General features: G+C 38.2%; 3 protein-coding genes across 4 annotated transcripts; 1 reads left to right on the forward strand and 2 right to left on the reverse strand.

The window, feature by feature from the left end:
- Nucleotides 1-648: 648 nt before the first annotated feature.
- On the reverse strand, nucleotides 649-3,974 carry LOC137811306 (transcription initiation factor TFIID subunit). Of its 2 annotated transcripts, none has more exons than XM_068612994.1 (5): nucleotides 3,475-3,974; nucleotides 2,637-3,391; nucleotides 2,102-2,234; nucleotides 1,039-1,379; nucleotides 649-948 (listed from the first exon to the last, which is right to left on the reverse strand). In XM_068612994.1, the coding sequence occupies exons 1-5, from the start codon at nucleotides 3,796-3,798 to the stop codon at nucleotides 825-827; spliced, it is 1,677 nt and encodes a 558-aa protein (XP_068469095.1). In that variant the 5' UTR covers nucleotides 3,799-3,974; the 3' UTR covers nucleotides 649-824. The 2 variants fall into 2 exon arrangements, with proteins under 2 accessions (XP_068469095.1, XP_090154652.1); XM_090298526.1 differs by having other exon boundaries at nucleotides 2,637-3,353; nucleotides 3,475-3,926.
- Nucleotides 3,975-5,842: 1,868 nt separating this feature from the next.
- Nucleotides 5,843-7,831, forward strand: LOC137811307 (7-deoxyloganetic acid glucosyltransferase). Its single transcript, XM_068612996.2, has 2 exons — nucleotides 5,843-6,454; nucleotides 6,643-7,831. The coding sequence occupies exons 1-2, from the start codon at nucleotides 5,941-5,943 to the stop codon at nucleotides 7,581-7,583; spliced, it is 1,455 nt and encodes a 484-aa protein (XP_068469097.1). The 5' UTR covers nucleotides 5,843-5,940; the 3' UTR covers nucleotides 7,584-7,831.
- A 2,702-nt stretch (nucleotides 7,832-10,533) lies between these two features.
- Nucleotides 10,534-12,646, reverse strand: LOC150029099 (uncharacterized). The gene is made up of 9 exons (XM_090297935.1): nucleotides 12,556-12,646; nucleotides 12,174-12,443; nucleotides 11,849-12,090; nucleotides 11,560-11,766; nucleotides 11,394-11,486; nucleotides 11,221-11,322; nucleotides 10,930-11,139; nucleotides 10,676-10,840; nucleotides 10,534-10,596 (listed from the first exon to the last, which is right to left on the reverse strand). The coding sequence occupies exons 1-9, from the start codon at nucleotides 12,644-12,646 to the stop codon at nucleotides 10,564-10,566; spliced, it is 1,413 nt and encodes a 470-aa protein (XP_090154061.1). The 3' UTR covers nucleotides 10,534-10,563.
- Between the last annotated feature and the right edge of the window lie 11,395 nt (nucleotides 12,647-24,041).

Here is a 24,041-nt window from a genome sequence, read left to right on the forward strand (position 1 = left end):
GCAATTTAAAAATTTATACAATTATGCCCTCTAATAATATTATTGTTTTTAAATGTTAAACAAATTACCATTATTAACTGAGTTTAAAAAACTGTATTTTTCTAATTTATAAAGAGGTACATTTTTATTGGCTTAATATATATGACTAGGTTCTTTTAGCTTGATAAGATAATTTGATCATTAGACTAAAATAGGACAATTAGATTCTCTAACCAATTGAGAATATATTTTTTAAAATTTTATTATTATTTGATTTTTTTTTTTTAATTTTAATTGATTTTAGTAGTATAGTAGATAACCAAATGGGAAAAAAATATTTGAGAACAGACGTCATTTTGCCTGTTTTAAGTTGCTTGCTTGATATCTGTGTTGTTTATTATAATTCTGCATCTAATTGTTCAATGCGGCGTCGCATTTTATTATACAAATAACATTTTGCATATGCAGAATAAATAATCAAACTGCAACTGGTTCAAGGAACACAGATCCATGAGCATCGTATTATTATTTAACCATCTTTTTCGAGAAATATTTTTCCCTCCATGAAACGCAGAAAAAATTTGCTTGAAATTTATGTCGCGATCAAATAAATAATCACAAACATTAAAGCAGAGGTATAGAAAACATCCCTAGCAAAAATCAGCACACTCGAGAGCAACAGTTTGGTAATATATATTTGATCCATGGTGATAGATAGCACTGCTGGGATAAACTAAGTGAGAATAGGACTATACAAAGTAAACCAAAGAAAAAGTTGTATTACAATGAAGGCAGTACCAAATTCATAGGATCTCCAGGGATGCACACACCCGTTGACTGAAAGGCTATTTACCATTGGGAGAAGTGAGTCTATTTTCGTCTACATCATGCTTCGATGTAGAATCCCCACCCATCAATTCCGAGAAGCCCTCCACCTTCACAGGAGGGGCTCTAACCATGCTAATGTTCCTATATACACAAACAATGAAGTCTTAGTAAAGATAGATATAACATAAAAGCCACCCTAACAGCAGCATTCATTTATTTTAAATAACTTACGGCGACTGCATTGAAGGAATCTGCAAGGAACTCATCTGTCTAAACTGAGTGCCAGATTGAGGATGGAAATTTGACATTGCAGCAATCTGCTGCTGCTGCGACTGTTGCTGCCTAAACTGCATTTGGGGATGTCTAGAAGTGAAGACATTACCATCAATTGGTAAATCTTGGTTTTCAATCTTGACTTGAACCAGCGGTCTTTCCTTATCCATATCCATAGCAGGGCGAGTAGCTGCAGCACGCCTTCTCATTCTCTCAATTTGCTGTTGCTGATGAAAAGCCATATTTTGGGAATGAATCATCTGCTGCATCTGTGGATGCATTTGCCTCTGCATTTGAACCTGCACATTAACAATGCATTGGGTAATACTGCATTACATGAATCATTAATCAATCTAGCAGATAACATATTGAAAAATTCTGAATGAGGAACAAAATCAATTAGGCAAATAGGATGCAAACCAGTCACAAGTTCATATAAATGACACAGGCAAAAAAAAAAATCAATCAGCACAAATTCTCTTCCTTCACATTATACCATAATTGAGGAAGGGCAGGGCAAATACATTTTTCTAACATGTTCCAAATCTCAAAAGTACTAAATGTCAAATCATCATCATCTCCATCTGCTCAGGAAGAAAAAAGTAATAACAATGTAAACAAAACAAGAGAATATGAACAAAATACATTAAATATAGCACCCAGTACTATAAATTGGATATGAGCAAAATATGCAGCAGCCACAGATTTAAATTAGCATGTGAACTGCAACCTTGTAATGTTCATATTCAAATAGCATTCAAAGTGAAGAAAAATAATTTTTGACGAATGATATAAATAATGGTCACTGGCGAAAGCAAAATAAAATCACAGTTCAGCATGATGCATGGTGTAATTCTGTTTTGAGGAAGCACCAAATACATCTACAAAAGTGCAGGGTTCTCTAAGATCCAAAGTAAGGAAATTCGCTCTACGTCTCACTGCAAGTCCCCCTGATCATGTACATGCATCATACAAGTGGCTTACAGCATTAAATAATGGACAAAGAAGTATATGTAAATACTTGTTGAGGTAGCCGAAGGGAACTCTGCTGTTGTTGCTGCAGCTGGGGCTGCATTCCATGAACTTGTTGCTGACTGTGTTGTACATTATTCTTGGAGCCATCTTTAACCACATCCACTAATGGTGCAAAATTACTGTGAGCAAGAGCAGAAGATGTTAAAATGCGTCCAGGTAAATAAAAATCAGGGTATGATAGGCATTGCAAATAAGTCTATAAACAGACTCTAGGTCTTCATTCTCCTTATTATGTGGTTGTGTATGGCTGGGGACTCAGCCATCAGGTAAACTATTGCCTAAAAAACCCTCAAACAACCACAATGCATCTATCCACCAAAATGTTCACAGTGCCACAACCACTTATCTCTTCCTCTCCCTCGCAGATTTCTATTTTTGTGAATGTTTATGAACAAAGTAATACTATAGTCTTAGAGCAATCCCCTTGGGAACATATCAATGCAGAGTAAGATTAACACATTTATTCATGCAGCAAATATTCAGTAGTAAAACTAAACACAGGAAAAGTGTCTAAAACTCACCTAAAACCCACTGTTTTAAGCAACATCTTCAGAAGCTCAATGAGCGAGCACTGTTTCTTATAACTATCAGCAAGCACTTTCAAATTCGTTCCTATTTTACAAATCCGTTCGCTCAGTATTTCAGAGAAGTCCTCGACCGAACCTTCCATGGCACCTTCAAACCCCACACCCAACAAGATCCGCGCCACCGCCTTCTGAGACAATTTTGCTGCCTGCTGGGGGCCAACAACCTTCCCACTTCCCTCAGCTACAAATTTTCCACGGCTCACGCCTCCTCCATGCTCCACACTACCAGGCTCAGGCCTAATCCCGAGCCTCTCCATCATAACGGAACTTCTAGTCGCTGCAATAGGAGGCAAAGTATCAAGAACACTAAACACCTTCCCCTTCTGGTTACCACTATTTCCCACTCTATCACTCAACGGAAGCGCGCTATCAGGCACGCAGTTCAACGCGAACGCAATCTCGGGAAAAACAACGGAATCACCATCATCAACAACAGCTAAACCACCACCGTTCGGCTGCAGCGCGTGATCCGCAACCGAATTCACATCCTCCTTAAACGCCAGGCGCCGTTTCTTATGATTAGTAACGTACGTAAGATACGAAGCCATCTCCGCCGGCGAACGCGATTCGCCGGAAACTAAATTCTTACTAGCCTTGTACTTATCAATCACCTGACTGTACCACGTTTCCGGCAATTCAGATTCAATGTACCTGGATCCGGAAGCGGAGGCCGTTTTATTAGATTGATTCTGCGTGAAATTGAAGAAATGTGAATATGGAGAAGGAATTAAAAGAGAAGGGCGCGAAAGAGAAGAGATAGGGTTTTACGTACCTTGGAGTCGTGCGAGGGAGTGCCAAGGGTGAAGTAGATGTCGTCGGCGTGCAATTGGAGGTAGGTAGGGTTGAGGCGTTGGAGAGAGGAGTTAGGGTTCGGGGAGAGAGAAGCGGTGGCTTTGTCGAAGAGAAGCGCGCGGACCCTGAGTTGGAGAGGGGCGTGAGAGGAGGAGGTGATGAAGGAGTCCCAGGCGGAAGGGGAAGTGAGGAAGGGTGCGAAGCCGGCGTAGGTGGAGTCGCCGAGCCAGGTTCGCCACACACCGCAAATGTCGAGCTTCCGTGCCAGTTCGTAACCGCGGCCGTCCTCCCCCAGCAGAGCCATTGGCGGTGCCACCGCTCAACTCAGTTTGGAACACCTTCGTTTTGGTCAAACAAACGCTTTTCTCTTCTGGACTCACTCTCCTCTTCCTCACACTGGACTGGCCCGTTTCACTTTGTGAAGGAAAAGATAACATAAATTATCATTGTTATTTTATGCATTTATTTCATCTCCTAAACAGTTCCTTTAGAAATTATTATTATTATTATTTATTAACAATGTGATATTATTTAGTTAGGAGATTTTCCTCTTTAACAACTGCTTTCAATTTTTTTTCTACTTTATCTTATATCAATTTTTTATTTTATTTCATTATCATTATCATAAACATTATCTCTGTGATTTTCTATTTTTTCTAAAATATTTGTTAGGGAGGGAGGGATTAGAATTGAAAGATATATGGAATTTTGAATATTTCAATCATTTTCTATTTCTTAAAATATTTACTAAATAACTAATTATTCTTATAATTAATTAAAAATTATTATTTTTTAAATAATTTACTGTTTTCCTTTCTTAAAAATAGTTATTAAATTTAAATTTTAAATGAGAAGTAGTTTCTCAAACGTAAAACAAGAGACTCTATTAAATATAAAATAGTTGATTAGACTAAAAACATTCTCACTTATAGCACTATTTATACTTTTATTTCTCTATCTAGTACTTTTTTTTTCATATTTAACATTCTTTTGTTTTTATTTTCTTATCTAACACTATTTCAAAAGTAAATAAATAAATAAAATTAAAAAATGATAATTTTAATTTTGAATGCATTAAAAAAATAAATATTTTTAATGTTTAAAATAGTTAGAAATATAATTAATGAATAAAAAAATAAGTTTTTACAAAAATAAAAATAAAAATGTTTAGTTTAATTTTTTTAAGAATGAAGAAAATCAAAAATTAAACTCTACAACAACATAAAAGTTGAATCTATAAACAAAAGTTAGTATTTATTTTTATCATTATTGATGATATAATCATGTTAATTTCAAGTAAAAAATACATGACATAATTATAAAAAAAACAAAGTCAAATAATATTAATTAGTAGTGGACACAAATAATATTGAAGTGTTTACCCTAAATGCAAAATTTTAAAAAAAAACTAATGCAAATGGTACACTTAATGTTTAAAAAATGAGAAGAAAAAAAATGCAAAAATAAATAATATAGAAAATAAAAACAGCAACAATAAAAATAAAAACAAAAAACAGAAATAAATAAAGAATGACAAAAAATAATAATAACTAAAAACATAAAAAATATAAAATAAAGACAAAATAAGATAAAGATAAAAGATATAAAAAAAATTAAAAACAAATCAAAACAAGATAAAAATAAGAGATATAAGACGATAATAAATAAGTATATGTTGAACATAAAAAGGAAAATAAATGAAAATAAATGAGAGTCATTTAATATTTTGCTCAATGATACATTAAATAGTTTGTGCGAAATGAAACATAATTAATTGACGAGGGGTGGACGATTCAGTAATGTTGGGACACATTCATTTTTGTGTGTATTGATGTTTGACAATATGAATATTTTTTGTTTGACAATAATCAGAATAATAATTATATGTATAATAATAATAATAACAAAACAATAAAATTTATAATTAAACTTGTGTGGTGTAGTGGGGATAATGTTAAAATATGATTTTTGAATTCATAGTCTTATTCTAGTATTTTCTTTTGTCTAGCCACTACTTAATTGATATAAATTTTTTTTATGCACTTCCAAGCATGAGTTTAATGTTCGTTTAGCATACTTTAAACTTTCAGATCATTTTTTGTGAGTGATGGAATAGGGTTTGCTAGAACAATGCTAGTAGTGTCTTTTTTTTTTTACCAATACTAATTTATGATAGTTAGTCAACATTATTGGTAATGAGATGTACTTAAACTATTTTTTAATTTTTGTGATCACAAAGAAGATACGAAGTGATATTTTAGTACACTTATTAATAAAAATAACATATGTAATTAATATTATAGTCTTGCAAGTTGAAATATTAATATATTGTTAAAATGAGGTCTAAAGGAGTTTTATTTGTCTTGAAAGATGTGAAGGTAAATTTTGAAAGAGGAATATAAATAGAGATGATTTAGCGGTTTAATCGGCAGAGAGAGATAAGAGTATGGCAGAAGAAGAAGAAGAAGCAGGTGTAAACCACGTGGTCCTCTTACCGGGACCATTGCAAGGCAACGTAAACTCCATGATGAAGCTGGCGCAGCTTCTAGCTCTGCATCACTTCCACGTCACCTTCCTCACCACCGATTTCATCCACCGCCGCCTCCACCGTTTCGCCGACATCCAGGCTCTTTCACAAACCTACCCGAACCTCGAACTCAAGACTATCTCCGATGGCCTCCCCGATGATCATCCTCGTTCCGATAACGCATTAGCTGACCTCTATTCTTTCTTGAACTCGCACGCAAAACCTCTCATCAGAGACATTCTTGTCTCCCAAACTGCTGCAAAGCCCAAGGTCACGTGCCTCATTGGTGATGGATTCCTTGGAGGCCTCACCGCTGACGTGGCGGATGAGGTTGGGATACCGCTCATTCATTTTCGCGCCATCAGCGCTTCATGCTTCTGGGCTTTGTTCTGTGCTCCAAATCTCTTTGAATCCAATCAACTTCCGATCAGAGGTATAAAACTATAAATTATAATATAGATAAATAGATAGATAGATATAGTAGTACTTGTTTGTGAAAGTGATCAAACCTAAAAATAGTATGTGAGCTTAGATTAAATTAGACCTATTGAGTAGAAGTTGTGTGTTTGTTATCAATTATCATGCTTGATACGATGATAACTGAATTGAAACTTATTGAAGGAGAGGAAGACATGGATCGCGTGATAACCACTCTCCCGGGCATGGAAAACATTCTCCGATGTCGAGATCTCCCGAGTTTCTACCGAGGAACAGAATCCAACCTAGTAGAGCCATTAAAATCCACAGTCTTTGACTGCCATCAAACGCTTCGAGCCCGAGGAGTGATACTGAACACTTTCGAGGATCTAGATGGTCCTCTATTGTCCCAGATGCGTCTCAAGTTTCCTCGAGTCTTCGCCGTTGGTCCTCTCCATGCGCACTTGAACTCCGAAAGAGTATTCGATGCCAAACCGACGCCGTCCATGAGTTCTTTCTGGGAAGTGGATAGAAGTTGCTTGACTTGGCTTGACTCTCAGCCGTTGAAATCGGTGTTATATGTCAGCTTCGGTAGCATCACTACCATCACAAGGGAGAGGCTCATGGAGTTTTGGTACGGATTGGTGAACAGCAAGAAGAGGTTCCTGTGGGTGATTCGGCCTGATATGGTGGCGGGAGAAGACAATAATGACCGGGTACCGGCTGAGCTGGAGGAAGGGACTAAAGAGAGGGGGTTCATAGTAGGGTGGGCACCACAAGAGGAGGTGCTGGAACACAAGGCCATTGGTGGGTTCTTGACACACAGTGGGTGGAACTCAACCTTGGAGAGTGTGGTGGCTGGTGTGCCCATGATTTGCTGGCCATACTTTGCAGATCAGCAGATTAACAGCAGGTTTGTGAGTGAGGTTTGGAAAGTAGGGTTGGACATGAAAGATGTGTGTGATAGAGATGTTGTGGAGAAGATGGTAAATGATCTCATGGTTCATAGGAGGGAGGAGTTTCTCAATTCAGCTAAAGCAATGGCTAAGTTGGCTCACAAGAGTGTGAGTCCAGGTGGTTCCTCTTACTCCAGTCTCCTGGATTTGATTCAGTACATTAAATCAACCAGCAGGGAAAATAATTAACACTGCCACAATTCATCAAGTTTTCTTCTTGAAAACAAAATCCAAATTGGGATCCTTTAGAATCAATTCCGTTTACCATTTTCCACCAACTAAATTCAGTTTTTATTTTGGGGGTTGTGTCACATTTTGATTTGGTTGGTTCTTTATTTCATTTTGCGTGTATAACTCTTTCTGATGCTTTGGATATCAACTTTGCAGAAACGGTGCATCTTAATGGCAGTATATTGAAAAGGAAATTTATCTTTTGACATCACTGTTCATTAAATATATTCATTTAACAATTTTTTTAATAAAATATTATATAATAATAGAATATTAATATATACAGTTGTAGAGTGAATATAGAAAATTAACAATAATGTAAAAGTATCATGGTTTTTACTGTTGTGTTGTAAATCTATCACAAGCTAATAATAATAATAAATATGAAATGTTAAAGACTTTATCATTACTATATTAATAGACATTATTAAATGATTGTCTTTTTAAAGAATTTGTTATAATATATTTTTCCTTTTCATAGTGACAGCGACGTCCTGTATGGATACCTCATGCAGAAGACAGAAGGGTGAGAGAAAGAAAAAGTGTCAAATTTTCTGTAATATTTTATGAAAAATTATAGTTTTATATTCTTAGAATTGTATACAATATTCTTGTGATAAATTTATATATATATATATATATATAAATATATATATATATATGATAAATTTATGATAAGAAAAAATATTAAAATAATAATATTAAGAATTGGGGTGTGATTGTATAAAAAATTAAATTATAAATATATTATGATATTTCCGTGTAGCTTGAGCGTGTTTCACAAATTTTGATGTGGTCATCCGATCACTGACCCTAAAATGTCGGTGTGTTTTTCATATAAAAAATGTACATAAGTTTACTCGATGGATCTAACTCCCATAATATATTGTATTTAAATTAATAAATAAATAATTTTAAATAATTTTTTTTTGAATAAATTTACCTTTTAATTTATTAAATTAATTTTTTATTTATTTAAATGTATTAAGTAAATGATTTTACATTATTATCATTACAATATATGTGTAATATAAGTAAAAAAAATAGTAATAGTCTGATTTTTAATAAAATTTGAATTTTAATCATATTATTAAATATTTCATTAAATAAATATATATTTTTAAAATAATATATTTAGACAGATGATTAATGTTTTAATTTAAACACTATCTCAGAGGTTTCTCAGGTGGAGGTGATATTACAAGAAAAAATAGTTTTAACGAGGATTTATTTTTACATTATCTAGGGTTAAAACCTCCATTAAGTCATTTATCCAGGGTTGTAGTTTCCCCCGCTAAACCATCTCTGGGGAATGTGTTCCACAGGGTATTTTTAAACCTTAGGAAAAGCCTTTCAAAATACCATGGGTTTCAAAACCTCCGTAAAATACCATGGGTTTCAAAACCTCCGTAAAATACCATGGGTTTGAAAACTTCCGTAAAATACCATGGGTTTTAAAACCTCCGTAAAATACCATAGGTTTCAAAACTCCGTAAAATACCATAGGTTTCAAAACGTGCATAAAATGTTTTAGAACCTCCTTAAAAAATACCATAGGTTTCAAAATTATGAAATTTGTTTTTTTTATTCATTTACCTGGACAAAGAATCTTTAACAATTTAAACTAGCTTTACTGAAAAAAAAAAAGAAAAAAAAAAGAGGTTACACATATAGTGGGACTACCCAAGTTAGCTAGCTGGCTCAGCACAATAGATTTTAGCCTTTTATGCACATCCAAAGTAAATAAATCTCAACTTTGTATCAATTTAATGACTTATAACCATGACATATCATGTAATAACCAACACATCTGATAGTACCTATGGAAAATGTGGTCATAAATCTATAACCATTTGAAATTGATGAAATTTCTTGACCGGTTAGGATTTGGACTCAAACTTAATCAAAATCAAAGTGCACGGCATGAAGAATCTTAACCATATAGAACTCATCCAACTTCGTCTTAATCTCTTCTGAAGAATCAACATCTAAAACCATTTTTAATTCCTTACTAGTTGATTGGACTTCAATAATAAAACAAGTCATGTCATGATTTGTTTGTTTAAGAGATGTCAATTTATGAGCAGAGTCATAAAGTCGTTGAATATTATTTACAAAATACTCTTAGCCTTCTTCTGAAACGAGTGACACAAGCTCTAAGAGTGCCTAATATATTGTGTTCCACATAATGGCACAACAAGGCACAAAGCTAAGAATCAATCTTTTTCCATCGTTCAACTCTTTCTAATGGTATTTTACTACCATCTTACAAGTGCTCAAGAAAACCATGACCAAGAAACCACAATTCAATTGATGGAGACCGAGGCAAATCACTTTTTACTTTAAATAAAGTAATTGTAGGTGACAAAGAAAATGAGTAGACAAATCGAAATGCCATTACAGATCAAAAACAAATAGCACATGTGTAAAAAATGCTATTTCAAGATGTTCAAATGGAGGCTTGAACAACAATCAATTAGTTTCAAAAGTAGTTTTTCATCACACCACACAAACATTAATTAGTTTTTATCCATTCTTAATCATTTTCATACACTACTCAAAAGAAAGATCCAACAACCTTGTCAAAACTAGCCAACACAAAAACAAGGAAAACACCTAAACATAACACTACCAAGCTTTCAAATCCAACAAAAAAAAAACTAAAAAAAACTATAAATCAACATCAAACACATCAACGGATCAAGACACCAATTAAAAAAAAACAAGTTAAAGCAAAATAAGAAGTAATCCAGCAAAATTTTCATTTTTTCCACAAAATTTAAACTCATTAATACCAGTTTAAACTCATTAATGAACAAGATAAAACCAATATATGACTGCAGGATCGGTTTTGATCACGTTCTAATCCCACATGAATTCTTTATTTGTTGAATGAGTGTGTTTGGTACATTATTATTATGGTTTTGGTTTTGCCTTCCTAATTTTTTGGCACACTTCCTTGATCAGACACCTACAATATAAACATATATCACAATTAGAAATGTAAATCTGAAAAATAAAACAAGTTATTTAAATTTTTTAAACATTACCGATGAACGATTGAACATAGTCAACTCAGGAGGCAATTGACCTTGATAACTTTGAAAGAAAAAATTCATCATTATCTCAAATCTTTTTTCATGTTCTTCATATCTTTTTTCACGTTCTTCATATCTTTTATTTTGTTCATCCAATTGTGACTTTAATGCAATAACCTATATTAAAAAACAATTTATCATGAAAAAGAGTGAGAAAACCATACACATTAAAAAATTGCTACATAAGAAAATGCATGTTAAAAAACCTGATTCTCCAATTCTCTATAAGTAGTTGAAGATATCCCAGTGCGAGAATTTCTAGTATATCCAAACACATGAGAAGGGCAAGGTCCCAATCCCATCCCTCGAACACGACCACAATGTTCTTCACTTCCAAAGGCATGAGCTAGTGAATCATCAATTGATATATCATGTGAGAGGGAAGATGTATTTGACTCATATGCTTGAATCTTTTCCTACAAATAGTGAAAAAAAGTTATAAATGAAGCTCACATCCAATTTGGTTGAGTTTTCATCTTTACAAAAATGATACTTACCCCAATCTCTCTTGCCCCATCATTCACAAATTCTCTGTTAGAATGTTTATGTGTTGCTAGCCATACTTCTCCCCTACTAACTTTGCGACCAAGCTCTTTCTCCTATAAAATGTAATAAAAGTATATGAATCATGATATATGATATAATAAAAATTATAGGAGAATCAAGTTACCATCTCATCTTTCTTCCGTGCAATGCTCTTGGATCCACCAGTATGAGGAACTGTTTGCTTTTTTCTATTATCCTTGTTCTTTTTGGCAATTTCCTAAGCATACATGTAGTAAAATAACTAAATATAAATAAATCAAAACTTTAAAGAATAAAGTAGTTTTTATTACCTTTGTCCTTGAATTTAAACTGTAGTCAACAAAAGAAGCCCAATGGTCTTTATTCATTACTTCTGGACACATTGCAATAATTTCATCTCTATTGTGTGTTCCATCATTTCTTTGTTGCCATAGTTGTTGCCTATACTCAGTCCACTTTGTGTTAAGTGATTTGAAGATATATCTTACATTAGCATCAGATTCAACTTCAAACTTAGCCTTCAAAATTATTACACAAGTAAATTTAAGATAATTTCAATATAATATCAATTAAAACACCGAAAAATCCAAAAATAATTACTTGAATGGTTTTCTTAAGTATATCTTCTTTGTAATCTTTGAGAATCTTCCTCCAACTTTGATAGCTAATAGGAAATGCATTAATATTTCTTGCAACATGACCTAAAAACCTATTCAACAATGCTCCACTGTCATCAACTGGTTGGTTCTCGTTATTCCAGTTAACAAGAATCCTCTCACCAACAGATAAAAACCAGACATCATTTGCTGTTAATTGTTTCCTAACCTTTTTGCCTTCATTATCTGTCAAAATTATTGTTAGTTTAAGAGGACGAACATAAAAAACAAATACAATGTGAGTTTGCAATGTATTGATTCAAGCTTACCAATGACATCAACAAGCCATGATCTTTTACGTAATACATGCTTTGATTGTTCAGTTTGCATCTCAATACCCACATTTTCTTCCCTTTCTTCATCAGATTGTAACCTTGGTGTAGGTTCAAATGTAGATTCATGGACAGATTCATTTGTATTATCAAATTGAAATTCAGGTGCAGAATTGTTCTTAGTAGTAGAAATCAACCTATGAGGTGCATGTGGGGGAGGAGTCTTCTTCTTATTATTCTCTATAGGATGAGAATTCACATGAGGTGCTACATAATAATTAAATGAATACATGTGAAAAATAATATATTTTTAAAGAGAATTCCAAATTAAAATATAAGTACAAACATCTCACTAAATGGAAGTTGTGTATGAACTTACTTGAGTTATTAAGGGCTGCAAGTTGGTCAAAAGTGTTATTGAGAGTATCATGTTCTGTTGCTCTAGTCTTCTTGATGGACATTTTCTTCATCTTCAGGTATTCTTGAAATAATAACATTAATACAAGTCAAAATAGAAATTCAATAAATCATAATATAATGCATGTATAAACAATAATGTATAAGTATAAGGATGATAATTTAAACAAAAATAATATACAAGTGTTCCATGGAGGTGGAGGGTGCACTGTTTCTCAGCGCAAGAAGTATGTACGATCAGTAATGTCAATAGAGGCGCAAGTGGCAGACGATGTCCTCAACGTCGACCTTACTTTCATGAAGGCCGACCTTCGAGATGTCGTCCCCCATGACAATGACCATGTAATGATTTCTGTAGTAACTGCAAGGAGGAAGGTGCACCGAGTGCTAGTGGACCAAGGCAGCTCAATGGATGTGATGTTTTGGTCCACCTTTAAAAAGCTTTGAATAGGCTGAGGGTGGTAGGATCAACACGCCACATGAAGATGAATTTGCCGAACTTGAGTGGGAAGGTGATAACTATCAAGTCGGACCAGCAAGAGGCTAAGAGGTGTTATGAAAATAGCCTCAAGACCAAGAGGGGGGTCTTCATGGTTACAGAGTGCCCACCCAGCAGAGATGAGGACGCTCGTACGGAGATCTCCTATGCAGAGAGCGCCCAGGAGAGGTGACCCGAGCCAGTAAGGGATATCGTGGAGAGGCAGATTGGGGGCAAAACGTTTAAGCTTGGTAAATCACTGGACCAAGCGGAGCAAGACCAAGTTGTTGGGGTGATAGCACGACATCTGGACGCTTTCGCATGGTCCATCTCGGACATGCCAGGCATAGACCCAGATTTCCTGTGTCACCGCCTCACCATGGACCCTAAGGTCAGGCCGATCCGCCAAGGAAGTTTAATGAAGAGAGGCGGTAGGTCATAAAGGAAGAAACGAGGAAGTTGTTGAGCACCGGCCACATAAGGGAAATCCAATACCCTGAGTGGTTGGCCAACGTGGTCTTGGTGAAGAATGCCAACGGGAAATGGAGAATGTGCGTGGACTTCACCAACTTCAACAAGCCATGCTCGAAGGACTCGTACCCCTTGCCAAGCATCGACGCCTTGGTGGACAGTGCCTCGGGTTGCAGGATGCTCAGTTTCTTAGACGCTTTCTCTGGGTACAACCAGATTAAGATGCACCCTAGAGACGAGTGCAAGACAACATCCATGACTGAGATGTCTTGTTATTGTTACACGGTGATGCCCATTGGGCTGAAGAATGCAAGCGCCACCTACCAGAGGCGGATGGATAGGGTCCTTACACCCATGTTAGGTCGAAATGTGCATGCCTACGTGGACGATATGGTGGTGACCTCGCAAGAGAGGGATCAACACGTGGCTGATCTGGAAGAGCTATTTGCCACGATAGCAAAATACAGGCTGAAGCTGAACCCCGAGAAGTGCGTGTTTGGGGTGGAGGCAGGTAAATTCTTGAGTTTCCTACTCACCGAGCGTGGGATAGAGGCAAATCCCAAGAAATGCGCTACAATCCTTGCAATGAGAAGCCCAATCTCAGTGAAGGAGGTGCTGCAGTTAACGGGGCGGATGACCGTTATGTCCAGATTTGTATCAACTGGAGGAGACAAGGGCCACCCCTACTTCCAGTGTCTGAGGAGGAATAGCCGGTTCGTCTGGACCAGAGAGTGCGATGAGGCATTTCTCAAGTTGAAGGAGTATTTCGCTAGCCCCCGGTGTTGTGTAAGCCACAGTTGGGCACATCGCTCCATTTGTACTTCGCTGTGACGGAGCGGGCGATCAGTTCGATCCTCGTACAAGAGCAGGATCAGGTGCAGAAACCAATATACTTTGTGAGCAAAGTATTGCAAGGACCGGAGGTAAGATACCAAGCCCGGGAGAAGGCAACCCTGACCGTGGTGTTCTCGGCTAGGAGGTTTCGTCATTATTTTTAGAGTTTCACGGTGGTGGTAATGACGGACTTGCCCATACGCAAGGTGCTGTTGAAGCCAAATGTGGCAGGAAGGATGGTGCGATGGGCAGTAGAACTTTCGAAGTTCGATGTTGAGTATGAGCCTTGAGGCCCCATCAAAGACCAAGTATATGCGGACTTTGTGGTAGAGCTCTCCTCGGTAGATGCACAATAAGAGGAGGAGGCCAGCTGCAGATGAGTGCTCTCCGTGGATGGGTCCTCCAACCAGCAAGGCAGTGGAGCTGGCATGATCTTGGAAGGACCAAACGGGTTTTTGATTGAGCAGGCCCTGAGGTTCGCTTTCAAGGCCAACAATAATCAGGCAGAGTATGAAGCCCTCATCGTCGGCATGCTTTTGGCTAAGGAGATGGGAGCGCGGAGCTTGTTGGTGAAGAGCGATTCCCTTTTGCTCATGGGTCAGGTGATTGGGGAATATTAAGCCAAAGGTCCACAGATGGTTGTGTACTTTGTGTACGTCCAAATTTTGAAAGGATTGTTCGTGGTGTTTGAGCTGGTGCACGTCCCAAGAGAGCAGAATGCCCGAGCTGACTTGCTAGTCAAGCTCGCCAGTTCGGGCAAGGGGGGCAGGCAGAGGACAGTCATACAGGAAACCCTCAAGGCCCCATGAACCTTTGTTGTTGATAATATGGTGGGCATTCATCAGGTCAACAAGGTGCCGCTAGAAGAGCTAAGGTCGATTTACAACTTGTGGTCATTTCACACGTGGGGAATCAATATTCTAGGGCCCTTTCCTTTGGCGATAAGGCAGATGAAGTACCTTGTAGTGGCCATAGAGTACTTCACGAAGTGGATAGAGGCTGAGCCAGTAGCATAAATCACAGCTCACAAGATCCAACACTTCGTGTGGAAGAATATAGTGTGTCGTTTTGGCGTGCTGAGGCGTCTAGTTTCCAACAATGACACACAGTTTGCGAGCCAACAACTGGGCAAGCTATGCACAGAGGTTGGAATAAACAAATGTTTGCGTCAGTTGAGCACCCCCAGAAAAATGGGCAGGTTGAGTTTGCCAATAGAGTCCTACTCAGAGGTCAAAAGAGAAGACTCGAGAAGGCTAAAGGAACCTAGGCAAAAGAGGTTCCTAGAATAGTGTGGGCTTACCACACCACACCTTAGTCCACCACCAGAGAGACACCCTTCAGCTTAGTGTATGGGCCAGACGCAATGATTCTGGTAGAGATTCAGGAGAGTTCGCCACGATTTCAGAGTTTCGTGGCTGAGGAGTCCAACGAAGAGAGAAAGGTGAACCTAGATCTACTGGATGAGGTCAGGAAGAAGGTGAGAATCAAAGCTGAAGTGTTAAAGAGAAGGGTGGAGTACAAACACAGCTCGAAGCTATGGTCCCACCGGTTCCAAGTCGCCGACCTGGTGATGTGGAAGGCTCACCCATATCAGCTAGATAACAAGTTGTCCCTCAAGTGGACTGTCCCTTTCAGGGTGACGGAGGTCCTTGGAAACGGGGCGTACAAACTTGAGACGTTAGAGGGAGGCGCAATTCCTCGTACCTGGAATGCGGTCAATTTCAAGTTTTATTTTAGTTGAACTCTAGCATTGTACACAGATTCAAGGGAACACTCTTTTTCCCTTTTTAAGGATTTTTTTAACGAGATCACCCAATAAAATTTCGATTAGAGTATATATTCTCGAGTTTTTTGTGCAAGTGCAGTGATGAACCTGTCGTTTTGGTGCTAGATACCTCGAGAGGGAGTGGCAGTGGCAGCTTCCACTTAGGACGCCTTCCCCTCGAGTGTGAACGCCAAGTTCAAACAGCAAGGTTCAACCAGTTAAGTCCTCTATTGCCTTTGAGCAAAAACGAGACCAGTTACACACCTTGAGGTTAGAAGCCTTGAGAGGGAGTGGCAGCTTTCGCATAGGGTGCCTCCTCTCAAGTGGGAACGGCAAGGCTCGACAAAAAGGTTTCTTAGTTAAAATCCTCTATTACCTTTGGACAAAGACAAAGCCAGTTAAGGGTTCACGTGTGCCTCACCGTCATCTCAAGTTACCAAGAAGTGAAGGCAAGATGAGCAGAAGGATGAGAAAACGTGCTACCTAAAGTTCAAAGTTTTAAAGTTTGTCAAGGACATCGTATGTTAAAGATATTAGCTTTGAAGTGCCGCTAGCAAGTTGGCGGTTAAAGACATGATTATTGGCAAGCAAAGACAACAAAATAAGTAAAGAAAGGTGCAAGTTATATTAATTACAAGATTACAGAAGGGCATTGATTCAAAGTTAAAACATAACAAGCTCCTAGTGAGGGCGCCTAGGCACAATCTGCCCATCCACGACGTGGTTAGACGTCGCAAAGGGGGAGGTGTCCATCTCAGGATGCTTGCAAGCAACGTGAGCAAGAGCGTCCTCGAACCCCGCTGCGTAGGCGTCAACAACATCATCGATGAGCTCCGCCTTGGCCCTCTCAAAGGCTTCAGCTTGTGTGGTGAGCTCAACCTCCACTTTGCCTAGCTGCACCTCCCGATCAGTGGCTCACTCTTCGAGTTTAGCCATCCTAGCTTTATTGGCCATAGCTTCGGCCTCGAGTTCCGTCACCTGGGTGCGCAGTGGCACAACCTTAGCCAGCAGGGTAATGTACTCTTGACCCTTATAGAAGAGTTTTTTGTTGGTTTCCAGCTCAGCCTGGCGAAGGGCGCTTACTTCCTATTGAGGCGCGGTCTCGCGGTTGGAGAAGACTCGGGCCTGTTGGGCCAGTTGCTCCTTTGCCAGGGCCAGTTCTTCCTTCGCCTTCGCCTCAACCAAGGCTAGTTGTTCCTTTACCCTTGACTCCGCCTCGTGGGAAAGGGCATCAGATTGAGCAAAGAACTTACTGAGGCTAAGAGCCAGGCTATCCCGCACAACAGTTTCACTCAATCCTTCCATGGCTCCTTTCTGGAAGCCCTTGAGGATTTGTTGAAGGACCAGGTGGAGCTTAGAAGCAGGAGCAGGTTCAGGGAGGCTCTCATCGCCACCCTCGAGCGCAAAGAAGCCTTGGTGGGATGAGGCGCTTAGTGGATGATCCCTGAACAAGGCAGGGCGCCTAGCGAAGGAAGAATGGGAAGTGACCGCTACCGCCGCCCAGCGTCTTTTGAAGACGGGGCCCTCCATGGTGTTTTCGTCATCGTGAGATATGATCTCCACCACCCCCTTGCCTTTCTCAAGGGTGCCTGGAGTAGGAGAAGCCTTGACGGTGGCCAGAGGGACTGCGGCAATGGGGACTGAGGGAACGGGAGAAGGAGCGGCTTGGATGGTGTTTGGAGCGGAAGGAGCTGAGGCACCCGACCAGTGGCCACCTCTTGACGAAGAGCCAATACCTCAGCCAGCCTTGCCCGTTTGTCTTCGTTCAGCACCATGCCTACATCAGAACAAGAAGAGATGATAACTTAGCAAAATGAGGTTGAGTCAGAAATCAACACATGAATAAGTATGAGGTAACAAATAAAAGCAAAGTAGAGTAAAGATAAGGGGAAGGTTAGAAACAAGTTTCTATACCAATGTAGCCAGTGAGTCTAGTTGGACTGTACTCATTCTTGATGAACTCGACGGTGTTGAAGACCGCCCTAAGGCTAGCCAACACTTGGCACACCTCGCGATCAGCAGAGGATAGCTCATCAAGAGTCTTGGCTTTCTTGAGGGTCAACTTCCCCACCCAATACAAGGGGAACCCGTTCAGTAGGGTGCAGTCGCGTTCAGAGCAGCACACCCTAAAGAACTTCCCCTTGAAGCCCTTGTATGATTGTTGAAACAGGGTGAGGATGACTCTTCCTGTCACCACGCTGAAGCTCACACATAGGTTCTTCCCAGGGTTCTTGGCTTCGAAGAAGTGAAGGAAGACGTCTACGGAGGGTGGATAGCCGAAGTGGTTGCAGAGGATGGAGAAGGCCCTCAAAAAGGCCCAACTGTTGGGGTGCAGCTGGGCGGGAGCAACGTTCACCTCCGTTAGTAGCTCGCTCTCGAAGTTGCTAAAGGGGAGACGTTGCCTTATACGTTTAAAGGCAGTTTGGTAGAAGAAGAAGAAGAAGGATTCTCCTTCGTTGGCGTGATCGTCTACACACACGGGTTCGCCCTCTGCACATGGACAAACCGAGACGTACGCATCGCTCTCTCTCCTAAAGGCCCTACCCTTAAACTCAGGCTCACACTGTCTAGATGTGCCCTCCAATCCGCGATGTAGGTGAGGGTGGAGGTTTCGGCAAGAAACTCAACGGATGCCCAAGGGTACATGTCTTTGTAGTTGGCGTTGGGTGGAGGGTTGAAAGTGGTTTTCGTTCGAGCCATGTCGAAGGAAGCTGGGAAAAAGCAAGGAAAAGAAGAAAACAAAGGTTCAGAAGAGAGGCTATGGCATAACTTAAAGAGAAACCTAGAAACCCTATGATCGCAGAAAAACCCAGAAAACAAAGGAACGAAGAACAAATGCAGAGGAAAACCTAAAATGCGGAAGTTTAAACAGACCCAGGCAGTTATCAATGCGCGAAATCAGATCCATACCTTTGATTGATGAAGAGTGAAAGTTTTGATTTTTCGCGATGAGGAAGCGAGAGCGTTTGAAGAAGAAGATGAAGAGTGTGAGTGAAGTTTTTGAAAGTGATGAAACAATGTTGGAAGTGCGTGTTTTTGAACGTTTAACGTAAACCTAAAAGCGCAAGCGATGTTAAGTCCCAGCCATTCGATCAAGACACGTGTGCGCAGACTAAGACAGGTACAAGAAAGCGTCACTTCGATGCACTGTACATGTCCTGTCACATGAAGCCACGTAGGTCGTCAGGGCGAGGACTTAGTCTCCTCGCTGAACAAGATAATAGCTCGAGACTGGGGGCTTGTGTACTGACCAATCCTCGGACTTCGGTGGTGACTACAGTTATGGTGGGCCACATAGGTTTGGTCCCACCAGAAGCATGGGCCAGTGACTCGTGAGGCACGAGAGTCAAGATTGCTGAGGAGTGGTCAGCAACGGGACTGAAGGGCGAGGAGTTCTCGAACCTCGGTGACTCGAGCAGTAAAGATGGGACGTGGAAGGTGGTTGCCAAGCCACGCTCTATTTTTCAATGAGGGAGAAAGCTAGATCACGAGGGCTCCGTGCATGTGGTGTGGAGGATGCGTTTGGACGTAACATAAGTAAAAGAGCCCCTGGAAAAGAGACGACTCGTGAGGGTCACGTTCCAGGGGTGATCCGCGTGCATGGCACGTGGATCAGCTAGAGCACTCCCAGGGCAGATGGTCCCAAAGATTGGGTGCATGAGTTGGCACCCAAGTGGACATCCCGTCAGAGGTTGCATTCCGATAAGGGAGTCTTACGCGCTAGATAGCCCTAAGAGCGGGTGATAGTGACGCTAAGGCACACTTACAGTAAACCTAATTACAGTTAGCAAGAATGGGGGAAACCCTATAGTATATAAAGGGTAACAACAAACATAACAAGGTACGCAATTCTAACGCGAAGTAACATACAGAGAGAATACACACACAGACCTCTCAAAGTTAAGAGCTTTTTGATGTTTCGTAGCCCTATCTTTGACTTGAGCGTCAGAGTGCAAACGACCACGATGGCGCCTTTTGTCTTTGTGTTTTCAGGTGTTCAATCGAAGGATAAACATGTGGGAAAGCAGGGGTTCTTGGACGCGAGATTGTCGTAGACGCACGAAGACGTTTTGGGTCAGCTGGCGGGAACATATTTATAATTGTATTAACTATAAACGCTACTTCACGAACATAATTTCAATTTTTTAGAAACAACAAAAATATTTTTAATTTTAACAATATTTAAAAAGTACTAAATATTTTACATTTATTACACAACCTATTTTTAATCCAACTTAATTTTAGGTAACTTTGTTTTTGTGAAAACAAAATTTAGTTTTAATTTTTTTAATATTATTTATCTATAAAATACAAATTTTCGCAATATTCTTATTCTTATTCACTTCATGTAATTTTAAACAAATTTTAAATTATTATTATGTACATATTTTTAAATTTAAAAAATATTAATTATTTAAAAAATCAGCTGGACTTGTCAACAAAATTAACAACTTTAATGGAGATAAAATATACTGAAGTTGTCAATCCAATGTCCAATTTTATTTAATCTGAAGTTCTCAAAAACAAAAGTGCACGAATGAATGAATTTAATTGATGTTGCCTACAACTTTGACTAAGAAATCCCATTCCTAAATTCAGGTTTTGTTTTGGGGTTCTGTCACATTTTGATTTGATTGGTTCTTTATTTCGTTTTGCGTGTATGACTCTTTGTTATGCTTAGGATATCACCTTTGCACAGACGGGCTTATGTTGTTTTTTTTCTATTTATGTTAATAGCAATATATTAAAAGAGTAATGATACATTGACAATGCATATTTTTTATACAATCACATTACAACTTTCAATATTATTATTTTAATATTTTTTATATCATTTAATTTCAAACTTATATTTTATTATATATATTTATTTTTAAACTTATCACAAGAATTGTATACAATTCCATAGTTGTAAAAGTATCATTTTCCATATTAAAAACTCCTTTTAAAACAACAGTAATAACCCTCCTAATTAATATAATAATAATATAATAAATATAAAAAGGAAAAGATTTTATTATTAATATATTAAGAAATATTATTAAATGGTGATTGTATTTTAAAAGAATTTTTTAAAATATATTTCCCTTTTCACATGTCATATGACAGTTACGTCCTGCATAGATACCTCATAGATACCTCGTGCAAAACACATAATGGTGAGAGAAACAAAAGGAAAAAAAAGTCCTTGTTTAACTTAAAAAATATAACATACCTTGACAAACCACTTTAATAATATAATAATATATATTAAAATTTTAAATTAAAAATAACAAATATTATTAAAATATTATTATTTAGATGTCATGTGTATGTTTTTTATTTGATGGGTGACACCCTATTAACTAATATTAGGCACTTATATATATAATATTGTTAACTTATATATGACCTTCATTTTTTTTTATATGTGAATAATAATAATACATTCTTTCTTCTTCATAATAACTTCTAATATGGTATCAGAGCTATTTTTCTCTCATAGCATCTTTTCCTGCTTATTCTTCTTCTTCTCCTTCTTCCTCTTCCTCTTCCTCTGATTTTTCTCAACCCAATTTTCCAATGGTTGCACCACCTTTACATCATTTTTTAACCCCAATCACACTCAAGCTAACAGATGATTTTTTTATTTATTTGGAAACAACAAATATTTGCCACTCTTTGCGGGCTCGACCTTATGCACCTCTTGGACGGTAACAGTGTGTCGTCGCAGTTTCTCCAAACTGCAAATCGAGAACCCACCACCAACCCTGCATATCTACACCATCATAAACAAGACAAATTATTAGTAGCATGGTTGTTTGCATCAATGTCATCCTCCATCTTGACCAAAATGGTAGGTCTTGAATCCTCTTATGCCATTTGAAATCGGTTATCCACGTACTATGCATCCCACACCTAGGCAACTATAAAAAAACTTCGTCTTCTCCTTCGCACACCAAAGAATGAAAGATCCGTGCCAACTATGTTCTTGACATCAAGAAGACAGTTCATTCAGTATCTGCCATAGGTGCTTCCATTTCCACTACTGAACACATAAATGCGATCTTGGATGGTCTATCGGAAGAATACGATGGTTTCATCATCACTATTCTCTCACGTTCTGATCCATATACTACTGACGAGCTTGAGTCTCTAATCCTTGCTCAAGAAGAAAGGTTTGAAAAACATAAAGTGTTGCAAAGTTCCATTATTCAAGCAAATCATGTTACTACATTGTGGTTCTCCACTCGTCCAAACAAGAAATCCAATTTTCACAGCAAAGGGTATTGTGGTGGTCACACGCAGACTCGTCCTCCCCATCCGAGCAGTTCAACTTCGTTTTTTGGATCAAGAACCACAACACGTCCTTCTTTCCGCCCAACAAGACTTGGTTCCTCACATCTCTTCCCTACGGATCCAAAGTTGTAGGTTACAAATGGATTTTCAAAAACAATACAATGTTGATGGCTCTTTTCAAAGGCACAAAGAACGTCTTGTCGCAAAAGGCTTCAGTCAAACTGCAAGTTGTGACTACAACAAAACCTATAGTTTTGTTATCAAGCCATCAACCATTCGAGATTCGAGTTGTTCCCTCGCATGTTGTTTGTGTTGCATGACCAATACATCAAATTGAGGTTAACAATGCATTTATGAACGGTGAGCTTCAAGAAGATGTTTATATGAAACATCTTCTAGGATTCGAGTCTTCATCTCCCCACCTTGTTGCAAACTTCAGAAAGTCAGCTATGACTTGAAGCAAGCACCGCGATCGTGGTTTGAAAAGCTACGTTACACTTTAGAATTTTTTGGTTTCCACTATACTAAGAGTGATAATTCCTTATTTGTTAAGTTTCACAAATCTTATACTATTTTCATTTTAATCTATGTAGATGACATCGTAATTACAGGGTCTTCTGCTTCCCACATTCAAGCTCAGATACAAAAACTGGGCTCATATCTACATATTATTACTCATTCATCTCTATAAGTAGGTAAATTTTACATTATTCACAAATTTTACTCACAAATCTATATCAGTAAGTAAATTCAATATTATTATTAATATAAATATTTTTATTAGTATTATTAATAATATTAACAATATTAATAGTATTGAAAATATAATAATATTAAGAAAATAAATTATCTTAGTAGTTTTAATAATAAAAATAATATTAATCATCATAATTATATGCCTAATATTAATAATATTATTATAATATGAATAATTATAAATAATAATTATAATTAATATTCATAAATAATAATAATAATAATAATAATAAATGATGTACTGGTACGACCGGATGACTTGTCAAGTTGGCCAGCACTCAGCCCATGCTGCCACACGAACAATAAAGGGGCGACCGCTCCACACATGTGGCCGACCGGTCCATATCGCTCAAGTCGAAGGTTGACCAGATTAGCAAGGCTAATCCACGGTTAAGGGTGGCTTAACACAATCCTAAACGCAAACCAACTCCCTTAACCTGACCCAACATCAAAGGCCCATTAAGGTAATATAAATAGCACGCATTTCAAGGAGAAAGGTACGTCATTATCTACAGTACTCTGACAACCGAGTGCCGGTATCCCACTGACTTGAGCGTTGGAGTGCCTTCTGCAGGTACCCTCCCGCCTGAGGAGTTGGACGACCAGGAAGGCGAACGCATCGAGGAGCATCAAGAGTGTGAAACCGATCTGACACATCAGGAGCAATCGTTCTCTAGGTCCCCAACTCGTCCGAGAACAAATGATAATTATAAATAATAATTGTAAATAAAATAATAATGAAAAAACTAAATAATATGCAAAATTAGTTCCGGATTTACCTGAAGTTGATAAGTATTACCTATGATCTCAAGTTGGTTGGTATTACCTACAAATTCAAATTGATGGGTAATACCTACACCCTCAA

The sequence above is a fragment of the Phaseolus vulgaris genome, chromosome 2 (assembly GCF_051622355.1).
Source record: "Phaseolus vulgaris cultivar YP4 chromosome 2, ASM5162235v1, whole genome shotgun sequence".
Lineage (NCBI taxonomy): Eukaryota > Viridiplantae > Streptophyta > Magnoliopsida > Fabales > Fabaceae > Phaseolus > Phaseolus vulgaris.